The sequence below is a fragment of the Thermobia domestica genome, chromosome 9, assembly GCF_964235325.1.
Source record: "Thermobia domestica chromosome 9, izTheDome1.hap1.1, whole genome shotgun sequence".
NCBI lineage: Eukaryota > Metazoa > Arthropoda > Insecta > Zygentoma > Lepismatidae > Thermobia > Thermobia domestica.
In genome coordinates, this window is record NC_137462.1 from 147,613,066 (window position 1) to 147,630,888 (window position 17,823).

The 17,823-nt window shown below is 35.6% G+C and overlaps 1 protein-coding gene across 1 annotated transcript; it reads right to left on the minus strand.

Moving 5' to 3' along the window:
- Positions 1-15,943: 15,943 nt before the first annotated feature.
- Positions 15,944-16,687, minus strand: LOC145661056 (E3 SUMO-protein ligase ZBED1-like). The gene has a single exon (XM_081726494.1). It carries the CDS (start codon positions 16,685-16,687, stop codon positions 15,944-15,946), a length of 744 nt encoding a protein of 247 aa, XP_081582620.1.
- Between the last annotated feature and the right edge of the window lie 1,136 nt (positions 16,688-17,823).

Genomic DNA, 17,823 nt, shown 5'->3' on the forward strand with positions numbered 1-17,823 from the left:
CAAAAACAAAATGACTTAGGATAGAAATGAAAATGTTGACGAATGACAAATGACTAATAGATATTAACAAAGTGAGCATTAAGCACTGGACAGCGATTGTGAGTCATTAGGAACTTAAGTTAAAATTTCCTTCAGAAATGATTTTTAAAGAACCCATTTGTACCGCCCGTCTTTTCTTAGTATTCGCTCCACTCCCTGGACGAATGGACAAGAAAGCCTACTTGCTTGCATGGGGGCCCGAAGAATGTTTTTAGGGGGGTCATCTCCCTCGTTACTATATTACGTTTGGTATTTTTATTTGTATTAAGAAAATCTTAAGAAATTATACATATACATTATACTTATCGTAAGCCAGGTGGGGCCTGGCCCTTTCGTCCCCTTTTGGGTGCCCATGCTTGCTTCAACTTTGGTAATGTGCATTTCATTTACGGTGATCTTTCTCAACCCTTAACTGTTGAGAAAGGAATGAAGAGTCTGTTATATTTGTATTTTGTGCATATGGTGGGATTGGGGAAAGAATACCAGTCTTTAGCTCTACGGTCATAGTGCTTAATACAACATATATTGGAAAGCTAAATTTACATTGATTTTATCTCATATTCGTAAAATATCCCTTTTCCCTCTTTAAAAGATCTATCCTGTGCCATGGAAATTTTCCTCAAACTAGCATCTCTTGTGAGTGTGGCATTGGCATCAATTTCTAGAGGATATCAGGCTTAGCGCCTATTTTGAATTCTCCCTGTATGTTGTTATTGTTCTTCAAACAAGAAATTGTAATTATTAAATAATAAAGAAGAGACTTCCCTATGTTGTCACCTCATCCCAATACAAATTCATGCTTACCATTCTCTTCCTAGTTTCCGTAACTTCATCAAAACAAGCTCAGCCACGCCGTTTCAGCAATTAACAAACTTCCCTATTGACCAAGATAATTGTGATGAGCTGGTCACCCACGTGCGGAGCACCAGGAAGAAGCGAAAGCAAAGAAGTAGAACAAAACCAGGGGACACGGGACCCTCGAGGTGAGAAGTGTGACAGAAGCCGCCAGAAACACACTTTGGACCCCTATTCAGAAGAATCGTCGTAGCAGCAATTGAAAGACGGTCGGCACGCCTGGGCCCTCACCACCATTGCATGACAGAGGTGTCATTCTGAAGAGGCCAGGACATCTGGGAGCTGTTGCCCTGAGGTCGAGAGGTTCTTCACTCTCGAACGTGAGGTCCGGGATCGATACCAGACGGAAACACTCAACGAATTGGAGGATAAGGCTTCACCCGATATTTGAAGAGGCTCATCATATCGAAATGGCTGAGGTACAGTAAAACCCTTTCCTTTCCTAACCTTTGTGTCTCTGTGATTTCTTCTATTAGAAAACATGCATTTCATTTCATTCATCCCCAATTAATTACTTCAGCGCTGTACTGCTCAGATCCCCACGTACTTTCTCTCTTGCCATGCAAAGTGCTATCCCCACATTCTTTCAGTAAAGAACTGATAATTGAGCAAATAACTGTGGTTGTAACTCCACAGTACAATACAGCAAGAAATTGATGTGCGAGTCCATTTCATTTGTAAAGGGGTGTTTTACAGCCAACCAAGCGAAGATTCGACTTTATTGTCCTTTTGATGTATTTTATCTGTATCTCAGTCTGTAGAATATTTATTCGAAGCTATATGAGGAAAATTTTTCATCATAACATTTTTAAAATGAATATTTACATTTAAAACAAAATTCATTTTTCTAATTTGGTGCCCTGTTCACCTGGCGCCTCCTGCGAACGCGTAGTTCGCAGGATTCAAGATCCGGCCCTGCAGTAACAATGGAATTCTGTATTACCGCCCGATTATCGTTGTTGTGAAAACATTCATCATAATATGACGTAGGAAAATGAGTTACATTAAGGTCTAAGATCTAATATCAAAGTTGAAACATCGCAAGTAAAACAAAAACATATAATAGCAAAAAGTTTTGAAAATAATTTCAGTTTAAACTAGCTGCGACTACATTTAATTCAAAATTGAACTTCTGGAGCGCAACATATGAGCGTAACTAAAAGAAAAAATCAATAAGAACAGTCGGGATTTGAACCTAAAGAAAACAAGTAGGAGTCCCTTATACTAACCATTCATCTACTATATTTTGTTTACTAAAAATATTTTCCATGCAGCAAAATGCCATTTCACACTGAAACATTAACAACATAAGAACAAAGTTTTCAAGAAAATTTCCCAAAGCTTATGTATTAAAAGTATCCCGGTATTCGCCCAGTGGTACTGCAAAATCACTAGTCAGGATGCCTCGTATCGAAATTTGAACCTGGAGACTCCCAATTACAAAGGTCAACGCTAACCAGTAACCTACGTTCGCTCAGTAAATGTCATGAAATTACTTTTCTGTAATCATTTTTGGAAAATGTTTATTATTTTCATGAAGCAAAGAGTGCATCTTCTACTTGGGTTGAGAACTATATACTATACTTCTAAGAGTCAACTAATAGTTGATGTTTATTATTTCCGTCGAATTTCTACGTCTGCTAAGTTATTTCAATTTTTTTAAAGCTTTCCCTTCCGGTTATGACAATGATTAGAAATGAAGAGTCCTCTTCTTATACAATTCTTGATCATTGTAACATTTTTTAGTCTAAATTCTGAATTATTGAAAATATTTAAATTAGTTAGAATGAAGAGGATAATACTAAGAAACATGATTAGAAAAAAAAGAAACATTGTTGTTTAACGAATTGATAGAATCAAGCTTTTTCAAAACATAAAAAATACTGTATGGTATGGGATGATCATGGAAAAAGTAAAAATAGCCATCGAGGACACACTAACCAATCACTGTACGCAGGTAAGTCAAGGTTCGTTAACTTGAAAATGAAATGAAATGAAATCTTTGAGTTTTACGTCCAGCGGTTATGCCGGTTAGGCTAAAGGAGACGGTGATGATGAATAATGAATGAAATGGTGGAATGAAGAAAGTGGGAGGAAACGGGAGAACTCCGAGAAAACCCATGCACACTGTGTTTATCCACCACAAAGTTCACTTGGCGGGGACTGGGATCGAACCCGTGACCCCAAGCACCAGAGGTGAACGTTCTATCACTGATTCGTTAACTTGGTTATATGAAGAAATCACTAACAGAAAATAGCTGATAGCTTTACGCCTAACCATCTCAGCGACCTCGAAACTATGAACTCTACATGAACACCGGTTGTCGTTTTCGATCATTTTATATGTTACTCCCTTCCCAAGGTTGCTTGAAGCTCCCTTCCAAGGTCGCAAGCTGTCTTGCCCCTTATCCTAATGCATGAAAAGCAAATAATATTTTCGCCAGCGAGGGGCAGGGAAGGAAGAACGCACACAACTCGCTGTATAGCTTTAGGGCAAATACCTAAAGGCACAAGCAATAAACCACCTGACCAAGAGCAATGTTGCGAAACATAAGGCAGGGTAAGCCCACGCTCAGCCTGTTCGGCACAAAATCACTGACCCTTCGAACAAGATAACATTATTGCGCTCTCAGAGTCAGGTTTTAATTGCATTTGTGTTGAAGTACGTTTTCTTTGATTTTTAAACATTTGATGAATTTCTTACACACTGTTGTGTATGATATTTTCTATGTGGAATATTATTGAATATTTTCTACTGTACACATTGTGTAAATAGAACTCATCTGTATTTCTTACATTGACTTTGAAAACTTTAGCAATGCCCTCATGCGCTGTGTACGGCTTTAAAATGCACACACAAAATAGAAAAGTTGGTGAAGCGAATGTCAAGTTCCGTTCATTTCCAAAGCAGGGAGATTTACAGCAATTGTAAAGCAATAGGAGTGTAATTTTGTCATCTGTGGTTGGACCCAAAAAGCCGTAGGTCCACGCTGCTTATGCCCTTAGCAGAGCTGAGCTGATTTTGAGTTTAACATCCCGTTCAGCAGCGAGGCTATATGATATGTAGACCTACTGGTTAACGTGGAATCCGAATTACATGAGCTCCCACCGGGAATCGAACCTGGGTCTCCCACGCCAAACGCACGTACGCTAAGCTTGTGCCCTTAGTTTTATGAAATTTACCAAATGAATGAATATCTACATATTTTAACACAGTATATGAGTTCTTTGCTATATTGCTTTTGTAGTAATATTTTTGTCATTAATTTGCTTTATTATGTATCTTTCTATATAAAATAACAAGTTCTGGCTGGCTGATTGATCAACGCTAGGCCAAACCGCTTAAGCTAGAAACTTGAAGTTTAGAAAGGGCATATGATTTGTAATGTAAGGTTCCACTAAAAGAAGAATAGTTGGAAATTTGAAGGGAAAAGGGAGAAAGAGGAGTGGCAATTATCTTAAAATGCCCATACCTTGGAATCTTTGAGTGTTAACGACATGAAATTTGGTATATGGACTTCTCATTTAAAATAATTAGATATGTATGTAAGCGTTTTTATGATATTTGCCCTAGAAAGGAAGAAAATAGGGTAAAGTTACAATTGTTATAATTGGATGGTCATAACTCGAAAATCGTTAAGGTTATTGACATGAAAATTGGTTGAGTTGATTTTGAGTTTAACGTCCCATTCAGTAGCGAAGCTATATGAAACGTTAACCTACTGATTAACGTGGAATTCGAAATACATGAGCTCCCGCCGGGAATGAAAATTGGTGTTTAGGTTTTGCAAGTAAAACAATTAAAGACATGTTTCTGCGTTTTTTCATTTTTCCTTAGAAAAAAAAAGGTTTAAATTGTAATTGGTAAAATAGATTGGCCATATTCCAAAATCCCTTAAGAATATATATATTACGGTTAGAAGAAAAACAGCAGGAAGTCAAAGTTGGGAGTTGAAATTGTTACAATAAGATAGCCATATCTCGAAACCACTTAAGATCAGAGGTCTTAGGGATATGAGAAGTGAGAGGTCGGAGAAAGAGCAAATGCAAGCGTCTGGGGGCGGACTCCCGCCTAGACGAAAGCAAGTTATGCAATAAAAAAATTTGCATCAGTTAGACTTTACACGGCGGTTTCTGGGTGTTGGTTTTTGAAGCTCCAAGTTAATCACATAACTTCAATTTACATGTCTTTATTTTCTAAAATTCAGCAGTTGTTTATAAGTGGGTATTTTGGACTCAAATTTTACATTTAAATTCATATGTTTTTTCGTTATTTATATCTGGTATCAACTTTGTTTTCTTTATCAGAAAGATAGAAGAAATTTTCGATTATTTTTACATGTTCCTGTGCCTCCCATGATAGAACTAGAGGTGATATGGGTTTCGATTCCCGTCAGGAGTCGTGTGGTTCGGGTTCCACGTTAAGTCGTAGATGCACGTCTTGTATAGAGTAGTAGCTGAAAGACACGCTTCTAAACCACTTTTCTTTCTTTCAATCTCCTTCCTCTTTGGGCACGCATAGGTTCAAACAGAAACATTCTTCACGGTTGGAGGACGCAAGGCTACTGTACCATAAGCGTACAACCCTTATGGGACTAGGTAGTGAGTTGCGCAGTTTGAGAAGCACACACGAATAAACCACGCTTACATTTATTATATATAATTAATAAAATCTCATATTATTACTTACTCTGCACGTCAAACTTTTAACATATGTGACTTTTTAGATTCTGTTCTTCTTCTGCTTTATTATTATTATTATTATTATTATTATTATTATTATTATTATTATTATTATTATTATTATTATTATAGCTATATGAAGCAATTATCTCGGCAAACTTGGTTAATACACACCATTCAGCAACCGGTAGTTGTAGAAATGTGGCTTTTCCAACAGTAGTTGTTAGCTCAATCGGTAGAGCGCTGAGCCATGGATGCAAGGGTTGCGAGTTCGAATCTAGTCTAAGTCAAAAGATTTTTTTCCTGATATAATTCTTGAAATGGGAATGTTTCTCTCTCCACCTTTATCTCGTAATTCTGAATAGAGATGTTTGGATGTGAAAGGAAAAGTATACTAGAATATAAGAAAAGAGAGGTAATTTACATGATACCTTTGGCAATTTTTAACTATATTTTCACCTATCTAGGACGTTTCTAAAAAGTTCAGACTTCTAGAGCTCCTTTTCGCTCTCTTATCTGTCCTTTAACTAATTTCTACAGTTACTTAGTGAATCACATATACATATATTACAGATGTCATATCTCTTTCTCTTCTCTCTACATCATGTCTGGAGGTGAATGTTTTGACAATAGGTTACAAACACGATTTTAAAAAATAATACGATCTGCGATATCAGTGATACATATTGTGGTGTTTAACTTAACATATAAAACAATAAATAGAAAAACTGAGAATACGAATCTTTTCGTGCACTGATGCTTCAATAGCAGTGAACTGATGCTTCAAATCTATGTCTTTACTCCCTTCACCTATGTTAATTCCCTAGTCAAAATAAAAACTCTTCAAAATTAATCACAAATTCTTATACAACCATCCCTTCCTTGGAGTACTGCGCGGTCACATACCCGTCACTGCGATGTAAAGGCACTTATGGCGACGAGGATACAAGTATTTAGTAATTAATTCTTAGTTTTGTTGGCAAAGAACCCGTGAAAGTCGCAGTGTGCCCTTTACGTTAGACGCTCTTGCGAGACCACATCAAAGATGGACGATTTTATTCACTCTTCTGTATACTACGGTCCTGTACAATACGTACAGTTACTATTTGTAAAGAACCAGTGAAAGATACAGTGTGCCCTTTATATAAAGCACTCCACGAAACATCACATTATAGATAAGTGGTTTTAGTTGTTCTGTATACCAGGTTTGTATAATAAATTAAATAGTGGCTGTTAATAAAAAAACCCGTTAAGGATACAAGGCACCCTTTACAAAAGGTGCCCTGCGCATTATCACATTATAGACATATTTTTTTAATTTGTTCTTCTGGATACCAGTTTTGTGTTATATAAATTCATACAGTTGTTATTGGTGGAGATCAGGTAAGGAGTATAATCACTTACAAAAATAACTATAAAGTTATGTAGCTATAAAGCGAAACAATGTGATACATCAAGAATAGTTCGGATAGTCAAACGTACGATGCATTTGTGAAATACCACATTGACTAGTCTCTAATTTACGATTTTTACGGCATCGAAGCTTGCACAGTCCTAATATGCATCCATATATCTGAGCATATTGATTGCTCCTGTGTGTTTTAAAGCGGTGTTCGGATAATCAGTACCTATTGTATTTCTAAGATATAGCTATATTAATTTCTGTGAAATGTGGTCTTCCTGTCACCACGGCATGGCGCGTCCTCAGGTTGTGGATCGAGGAGAAGGCCTCTAGATATAGAGGTTAGCTGCGAATATACTGAATAAGCAGTCGCGGACAGACGACGAGGGGTGATCCTCCAGCTTGGGGATTTGATGTGGGGCGAACAACCTCATCCTGTATAAAAAGACTTGTTCAGATATATTCGCAGAATTCTCGGATTAGAACTGATAAACTTGGCACGAACTCAGCAAACTAAAATTGACATGAGATTTAGCGGAGTTAAAATTTGTGGAGCTAGTGGGATATCAGGAAGTTAGATGAGAAGGAAATGGAGGAGTCAGGTCGGGAAATTTTACGTTCTTTTAAGGGGAACGAATTAAAGATTACTATTAACAGGGCTATCCGTTCACAAACGCATAATATTAGCAATTACATGGATTGAATTTGTTAATGATAGATTTTCTTTTACTTCTCTTAAGGGTCGGTGGTGTAATATTTTGTTTTAAATGCACATACCCCAACATAAAATAAGGATGACAATAAAAAGGATAGTTTTTACGAAAGAATAGAACGCGTATTTGATCATCTCCCGCAATACCATATGAAAATTCTGTTAGTTTTAATGCAAAGGTAGGACGAGAGGGTATTTTTAAAACGATTATAGGGAGTAAATGTCTGCATAAGAAGGGTTGTGACAAGGGCATTAGACTCGTGAACTTTGCAATATCCAGACCTTATCGTGAAGATTACAAACTTTGCACATCGTGACATTCATAAATATACTTGGATTTCATCATATGGAAAAACACATAATCAAACTGGTCACGTTTTAGTATATAGAAGAAAACAGTCTAGCACAATTAATGTTCGGTCGTACAGATTGTGACACTGATTACTACCTGGTAGCAGCGTTAATAAAGAGAGAGACTATCGTTGAATAAAGGAAATAATCAAATCTGAAAACGGTGCGGTTTAATTTAAAGAAATTTGAGGAGAGTCAGGTGAGAGGGGAGCCAGATTAAAATGTCAAATAGATTCTCGATTTTAGAAGGTTCAGAGTGCACTAGTGTTCAGGACACTTGGTTCAAATTAGAGATAACATTAGAATTTCAACAAAAGAAAAACTGGGGCACGCAAAGATACGTAGGAACAAACCATGGTTCAACCAGAAATGCACTAAAGTAGCAGAGAAGAGGAAATAGAAGAAACAGTGTTGGTTAAAAAATCGGAACGAAATAACTACATAAAATTTCATTGTCATCTGGCGAAAAACTTCCAAAATTTTTAGAACAAAGGAACGCAATTTTTGAAAGCAAAAATTAATTAACTTGAAGATAATAATAAAAACAAAAACAATCGGGACATGTATAAAGGGATCAACGAATTTAAGAAAGCATATCAACCTCGTGCTTATCTATTAAAGAAAGCCAACGGAACAGTTCTCACTGATAAGGATAGCATCTTAAATAGATGGATATATTTCTTTGACGATTTGCTTAACATATAGTCATGCAGCATAACCGCATATTCCAGAACCTAACCATACAAAAATAGAAATCGCTATTAGAAAACAAAAGAAACCCACCTCTCCGAGTGTAGACGAAATTCTGGTTGACTTAATTTTAGCTGGAGGGGAAAAATTGTACAGCAAGTTACACAAACTCATTCTCTTTATCTGGAACAAGGAGGAACTGCCACAAAAGTGAAAAGAATCAATCATTGTTTCAGTTCAGAAGAAAAGCAACAAAACTGATTGTTATAATTATTGAGGCATTTTTCTTCCGTCAACATCCAATAAATTCTCTTAAACATTCTATTAGCAAGATTGACCTCATACGCAGATGAAATTATTTTAGATTATCAGAGCGGATTTAGATTAAATCGATAAACTATCGACCAGATATTTACCATTCCATCGACCAGAAACATTAAACAACATACTTACAGAATTTGCAATGCCGAAAAAGTTAGATTAATTAAGGTATGTTTAAATGAATCCCAAAGTAAGCTTCGAATAGAGAAATTCTCGTTCACGAGCTTTCACGTTGAGAATGGCCTAAAACAAGGAGATGCGTTGTCTCCATTATTATTTAACTTTGTTTTGAGAACACTATAAGGAAAATCAAAGACAGCAATCAGGTCCTAGAACTGAATTGTATTTACCAGGTTATGGCGTATGCTGATGATGTAAATCTTATACGGGATGATAGAACAAGAGAAAGGAATGCAGAAATCTTAATTAAGGCTTGCAGGGATATGGCCTTAGAAGTAAATGCAGAGAAAACTAAATACATGGAAGTTTATCGGGATCGTAATACTGCATTCTATGGATGCGTTAAAATACCAGATAATGTTGACTTTCGACAAAGTGGATACTTTCAAATATCTAGAATCATTGTTAACAGACCAAAACCATAATCACTATGAAATTTGACGTCAACTGAAAGCAGGGATTTCGTGTTATTATTCAGTTAATAAACTTTTGTTGTTGCGGATTCTGTTGAGGAATTTGCAGCATGAAATATAAAACGATAATCATGCCTGTTGTGCTGTGAGGTCGCGAAACATGGTCACTGATTCTGAGGGAAAATCGCAACTGAAAGTATTTGAAAGCAAGATTCGGACTCCAAGAGGAATGGCGGAAACTTCATAACGAGGAGGTGCATAACTTATACGTTTACCAAACATTATTATGGTCATCAAGTTTAGTAGGCTCAAATGGGCAGGTCAAGTAGCTAGAATGGAAGAAATTAGAAACGCTTTCAAAGTTCTAACTGGAAATTCAAATAGGAAAACGACCATTAGGAAGACCGAGGCGCAGATGGAAGGACAACATTAAAATGGTTCTCGCAGAGATTGGAATATACCTAGACAAAGTAGAAACTGAGTCCAGTGGCCTAAGGACAGAAATCAATGGAGAGCTTTTGTAAACGCGGCACTGAACACCCAGTGTCCATAGGCAACTGAGCTACATTAAGTTGTTGATATATTTAGGTTCTTTTTATTTGACAGAAATGTTACAGGAACTAAAATTTTTTTCTCTAGTCAAGAGGATTTCGATTCGAGGTTTTCACAAATTAGCTATTTACGCTAATACTAAAACACATTTGGTGGTGATTTTTATATAAAATGGCACCTATACTTTCTTTCAAAATCTGTACATAATATATATATATATATATATATATATATATATATATATATATATATATATATATATATATATATATATATTCCCGTTTGTATGGGCGCCCTTTTAGTAGACTTGTCCACCACCCTCATTAGTATCCCAGCACGGGCCTGCTGGTGGTAGTAGTGTTTCTACAAGGCATAATTATGGAGTGTGTTGACCTCAAGATGTTGTACAATCGCCCTTCGGAACTAAGAAAAAATCAATTCTATCTGGTCCAGCCACTTCGCGTTTTGATCCTACCTCTTCAGCCTGGACAAATTTTCAGGAAGGAAGTTTGGGTGTAATGCAGAAAATTAATTTTAGCATTGGCTTAAATTTGGGACACCAATGCAGGTGGGCTAGAATTAGTTTAGTAGTCTGCAGATTTCCTCCTTTTTCTGATTGAGATACGCCAGATTATGTATAACGGTTGTCTTATAGTATAGTCTTAAACATAGACTTCCACAGCGGAGAGTAAGAGAGGGCAATTTCATTTCCCTGGATCTTAGATCTTCGAAATACATGTCCAAATATTTTCGATTATCATGCTTGCTTACTATAGTATTTAATATATATACTGTAGTTAATACAATTTACTGCTTCAATAATAAATGTATAAAATGAAGATAGTGTTTGAATCAAGGTTAATGTAGTTGCGACTTCGCTTGCGTATTGATGTTTCCCTTCCTCGTTAGCGGGCGAGGAAAAATCCTGTAGATAATAAATATCTGATCTGGTCCTAAATATTAAGTATGGGTAAAACACGGAATTTATTAAAACAGAAAAAATATATTTTTTTTATTTTGTGCTCATGTCAGTGTAGTTTTTAAGAGTAATCACTGCCTCAAAAACTATTTTGTATTGTCTCTTTCTCTCTCAAGCAACATGTTTTTCTTTCTTTTGGTATTGTCGTACTAACTATGAAATCAAGAGATACCAACATGGAATAACAGGACGTATGTATAACGAAAAACTTAAGCATAAATGCAGCTAACGATACTTCACAGCTAACTGTAATAAACCTAATAGTTATGATACGTATTCCTATTCCACTCAGTTAAGTAATTTGAAATTTATCTCTCATCAATATTTTTCATTACCATATAAGTATCTTTTATGAAATGAATTTTTTCAGCTTTACATTCCATGGTTTTACTGTGTAGGCTAAAGGAGATGGTGATAATTAATGAAATTGTGGAATAACACACGGAAATTCCAACAAAACTCAGTTCACGGTGTTTGTCCACCACAAAGTCCAGTTCACTTGAGCTGGGATCCAACTAGGGATTTCAAATTTTGGAAATAATTTGTGGCAGTGAAAGAATAATAATCTAATTACATGTAGAAGTCTACATATTCTTTTTATGCATAATCGGTGCCAACACAAGATAGTATGAAGCAGAAACTACTTTACATAAAAGTGAGAAGATCTGCGATTGCATACGAAATGGTCGAACGGTTTGAGTCAATAGTCTATCAATCAGATGATTATGTGTTCAAACTCTGTAGGAAGTATTGTTTTAAAGTGTGTTCCTATTTTCATCTAGAGACTGACAACATTTCTTTGGATAACTCTTTGGCAACTACTCTTTCTTTATATTCGATTAGAAAGAACATAATACGCATTGCAAATCTAAAATCCATAGCTAAAAACAAAATATTAAATATGTTATTATCCTCTGATTTATAATGAAAAAGCAATTTATAAGAATGGTGGTTTCAGAAGCTTTTCTCCAGAGAGATGCTCAATAATCAGGGGAGGAAGTGCTGCGAAAACGCTGGTAGTCTACATTCAGCACGATCGAAGATATGGCCCTGAAGGGAGAAATTTCTGAGTTCGGGAGACTGAGTTTCAGAGGTTCCATTCTGAAATCATCACTCTTTAAAAGGTGTCCTTAACAAATAGATTACATTTGTTTCTCGTTCTACATTTTGAAATAGCAAAATGATAATTTATGGGGATTTATAATAGAGAACTAAATTATACATACAGAACTTAAATTTAACTTCTCCTATGGTGCTTTGAAATGTGTTCAAAATTATCTACAGGAATGGCAGCAATTTGTAACCATATTCGATATTTTCTCTTCACTGCGGAATTTCATTCATGGCGTCCCTCAAGGAAGTATTCGTGATCATCTTCTATTCTGCCTGTGCATTAATGACCTTCCTTCTGTCTTACAACATTGTAAGCATCACATATACGCAGATAAATTGCAAATGTGTATCCAAAGTCAACCCGAAAATTTGGATAGTTCAATTCAACAAATGATTGATGATTTGCACCGCATTTACTTGTGGTCAAATGGAAACGAGTTAGCAATAAATCCACTTAAATCTAAGCACTTTTCTGTCTTCTCTAAACAACTTGTACAAATACACTGTTCGAATATACCACCAGCAGACATAAATGAAACAGTTATTTCATTTTCTGAAAGCTATAAATTTCTGTATAAATAGATCAATTTCTTGAGAGGAAACCTCGCATCAATACTGCATGTAAGAAAGTGTTTCGGTCTTTGCATCTTTTCACTAGATTAATGAAAACTCTACAAACTGCAACAAAGTTACAACTTGTAAGATCTCTAATATTTCCTCACCTTGAATTTTGTGATGCAGCTCTATAGGACTTACGTAAAGAATTTGAGTACTGTTTACAACATATTCAAAATGCCTGTATGCTGTTTCCTTATAATCTCAAAGCTGGTCCTTCTGAAACTTCCCGATAAACGTTATTTGCATCGACTCACACTTCTCTTTAAGGGTTTACACTAGGGATGGCCTTTTTCGAAAAATCTGTTTTTCGATTTTCGGAAATTTTATTTTTCGTTTTTTCGTTTTTCGCTTTTTCGAAAAATTTTTCGTTTTTCGTTTTTCGTTTTTCGAAAAATTTTTCGTTTCTCGTTTTTCGTTTTCCGAAAAATTTTTCGTTTCTCGTTTTTCTTTTTTCGAAAAATTTTTCGTTTTTCGTTTTCCGAAAAATTTTTCGTTTTTCGTTTTTCGAAAAATTTTTCGCTTTTCGTTTTTTCGAAAAATTTTTCGTTTTTCTTTTTCCGAAAAATTTTTCGTTTTTCGTTTTCCGAAAAAAATTTCGTTTTTTCGAAAAAAATTTTCGTTTTTCGGAAAATTTTTCGTTTTTCGTTTTTCGAAAAACTTTTCGTTTTCGAAAAAATGTGGCCATTCCTAATTTCATGACGTTTTATAGACAGTAAGATCTAATTGGTTTATTTTCTAAAATTACAGTATTCTTAATTCGCTTTGCAATATTTAAAGTCCAAGTATATTGCTTGAACCGTAATAGAACTCATTGTTAAATAATATCAAGAATCAGCATAATAGAAATAAAAATTACCAAAATACAAATTATCCTTGCCACTAAAATATAAAGTGATTTTAGTATACATAGGGTGTTAATTTTATACAAAAATCACTAGTGAAATACTTGGAATGAAATAACAGAAAAAGCTCATACGAACATCGTAAATACCACTATTGTTATTAATTTGATCTGTTGTAGCTCTAAAACTATGTACACTCATGTCCAAAATTATTGTCGCATGTCTATAAATATGTTGTTGTAGGAGTATAATTTGATAACGAATTCGCCCGGTATTTCTTATAATGTTAGTATGTGTATAATCGGCAAAGACATGTATGTGGCAAATTTCATGTTAAAAGAGCAGTAAATAAGAACAATAAAACGAAAAATAAAACTTTCTTGTCCATTTAGCAACATTTTGTTTTACTCACTCTAATTTTTGTATTTATTATTCTTTTCCTGTGATATTTACCATAAATACACATTTCCCGATTATACACATAGTATCAGTATTAAAAGTACCCTGCAAAATCATTATCAAATTATATTCTTACAAGAAGAACAGTTGTAGATATGCGACAATCATTTTGGACATGAGTGTACCTATCGAGGTAGTTCGAGAGCCTTTGATACAAACTAATAAGAAGCTTAAAAATTCATATGGGCTCCATATAAATGTACATGTTTTACAATCTTGAATCACGTGCACACATTTTATGCTACAAATGTAGAAATGGGAGTGCAGTGTTCAGTAAGTAGACTTCCTCAACCATATTCGTTATACATGTTCCGTAGGATTCTGATAAATGGATAGCACATACTTTACTTTCTAAGGAAGTCTTCGGACAACCTTTTATAGGTTCATAGTTTTGAACTACATAAAATCCAAAGTTACTTATCATTTTCGGGAGTTTATAACTCTGATTTTGCTGTTTCCAACATTTGTTCATAAATAATTACTAATAAGTATTAAAACCAAATTTAAATCAATTATAAAAATATACACATAGTTTTAATGTGATTTCACTGAACAGTGACTAGTGATATAGATGCACATAACAATTAAAATCCAACCCTTTCCTCTGGCTTTGTGATTAGCATATTCGCCTTTGGTGCACGTGGGCCCGGGTTCAATCATCAGTGAGAGAATATTGAAAGATTTACAATGGTGCGGAACATACTCTATCCACGTTTCTTATACCCTGGGGTTGGAAAAATTAAACTTCAAGAATTATACATCAAAAATTAAAACTATTAATTAAAATTATTAATATTATGTTTCATCAAGGACTAAAGCCTGTGACAAACATCTTGGCATTTCAGCTAAACGAATAAAACGCAAGCTCTGGGGCCAAGTTGCCAAGTGGTAAAAGAGTGTGGCTATGGCTAAGTAGACAAACTACAGCGCGATCAGATGACAGGGATAGACGTGAATGTGTACAAAGTAAATGTGGCAATATCGCTGGCCTCTCATTTGCTAGCAGCATTTAAAGGGAACTTGAAGCGCCGCCTTCAAATGCCAAGATGTTTGTCACGCCGTTTAATTTGAAAATAATAAGCCCAATAGTATACACCTCATACAAGGACTACTCTTGAGATTTCATGAAATCTACTTTTCGACCTCACTCATTCTTCATGTTCCTGTTTAAAAAAAACAGCATATTAACGTGTTCAGGTGTGATTCTACTTCTTCGCGAACTTGCAATCATTCCAGCTGTTGAGAACACTCTTTCTGCAGGAACTGACGTTGCTGGAAGAACCAAATACTTTCTGGCCAATTTTGAGAGTATGGGAAATCTGTGTTCATTTTTCTTCCACCACTGTAATGGGTCATCTGAGGGTCGTATTTGTGGGTCCGACAAATAAGAGTTTACTTCATCAGTATGACTTGAAGATTGAAGAGTAGTGTATTGGTCTCCAAGCAACATATCCACCACGCTACGGATTTCTTGTTGATCATCTTTCCTCGAATCATCACTGATACTCTTCGACTTTTCTTCAATGAATAATGTTTCAAGAGCAAGTTGCACTTCTTTCTTACGTTCACTAGTAAGAAATGGTAAGTGCTTATATCGCGGATCACGGACAGCTGCTATCATCAAAACGGACTTAGACATCTTCTTTATGTCTGTGCAACTTAAGTCTAAGCGCAGCTTTAAATCTTCAGCTATTTCCACTTTCATCTTTTTAATAATTTCTAAATCTTCGTCTTTCAGAGTAAGGTAAGACTATACGCTATAGGAAGCACACTAGAAAGAGTAACATGTTCTTGGCTGCAAAGAACTGTAGTTGCTGCTTTCAGAGGTTCCAAACACTTTACAAGCTCTTCCAACACTTTCCACTTGTCACTAGAAATTTCAAATTTACTTACATCACTTGATGATGTGAGAGTTCTGTCCATTAAAATGTCTACCACGGCACGGCGTTGTTCTGTAAGTCGAGCAATCATGTCGTACGCACTATTCCACCTGGTTTTAACATGTTGTATTAATTTGTGTTTTGGAAGCTCGAACAGTTCTTGTCTTTTACATAATTCATTGGAGGCTAAAGGACTGTGTTTAAAGTGTGCTACTATGATAGAACACAATTTTAAGATGTCATCTACTTCGACTATTGATAGTCCCTTGTTGATGGATAATTGCAATATATGGGCAAAACAACGTACGCTTTCATACGGTAAGCAAGCCGTCGCTGCTACTATGTTGCTTGCATTGTCATGCACGATACCACAGATTTTGTCTTGAATTTTCCAATCGTATATACTGTCTGTTAGCGTGTCAGCAAGATTTCTTGCTGTATGTCTTTCTTCCATTTCAACTGTTTCTAGAACAAAATTTATTAATTTATTTTCTTCTGTTAAAGTGTGTGCAGTAATTGTGATGTAAGACTGTGTGGCTGTAGAAGTCCAACAATCAGTTGTTAACGCGATATAATCTGCATTAGCAAGTTTCCGCATAACATAACTTTTGCACTTACTGTATAATACTTACACCCGACGAGTGATAGTCTGGCGAGACGGAACGTGATAGTTTGGCTCAACACTTGCCATGAGTTCGCGGAATCCTCTCCCTTCGACTGTAGATAATGGCAAAAGATCATCAACAATCATTTTCGTTATTTTATCGTCCAATAACTCACTTCGCGATGGCGGACAGGGCCGGTTACTTGGGTAAAATGTTGGGATTTTACTTTGTTTTTTTCTCAATTTAATTCTCTCACTTTCTAATAACGGAACACTTGGCTGAGAAGTGGAAACTACATCACGTATTCCCGATGTGCTTGGTTGGGATGTGGAAACAATGAGTGTAATATTAGAAGCATCACTTATACTAGAAGCACTTGGTGTAACATCCATAGATGACATCGATGCAATGCCACTTTCCACATTTGGCTCTGAATGTGATCTGGAATAATAATACAATTCTGAATATAGAAACGGAATGTACAAGTCAAATATAACATAATACAGTACAATGCAAAATATACCATTGAATATTAAGCGACAGTAAGGAATAATCGAAATAAAGGGTATGGGTCACTGCACTGAAGTTTCTCGCTACCACTGTGGCATGTAGCTATTATAGAAATGTTTATTTATGATATATTGACAAAATTATAATAGGCGTTTACGGGGGAACTTAGTACAAACAACACTCACCCCATAGAGAAAATTATCACCTGTCGACCTCTTTTTATTAGAAATGACTATACCATATTGTAAGTTGTTAATAAAATATATATTTATAAAATATAAAAGAAATATCGCTTGAGCATTTCTTAAAATCTTCTGAAAAGAAAACTTGATCCCATGAGAAAATTACTCCTCGGTTTTTTCATCAAAAATCACGACACATTGTAAGGTTTAATGAAATATGATCACAAGCCTCTGAACCGATTTTGAGAAAGGTATCCGAAAAGAAAAGTAAACCACTTCTTCATGAACGTCAAAGTGCACAATGGTGTTGGAAAGATTCACCATGACCAAAGAAAGCCCGCATTTCGAAGTCCAAAGTGAAATGCATGCTTGTGTGCTTTTTTGACTCGAGGGAAATTGTCCATAAAGAGTGGGTACCTCCCGAGTAGACAGTAAAT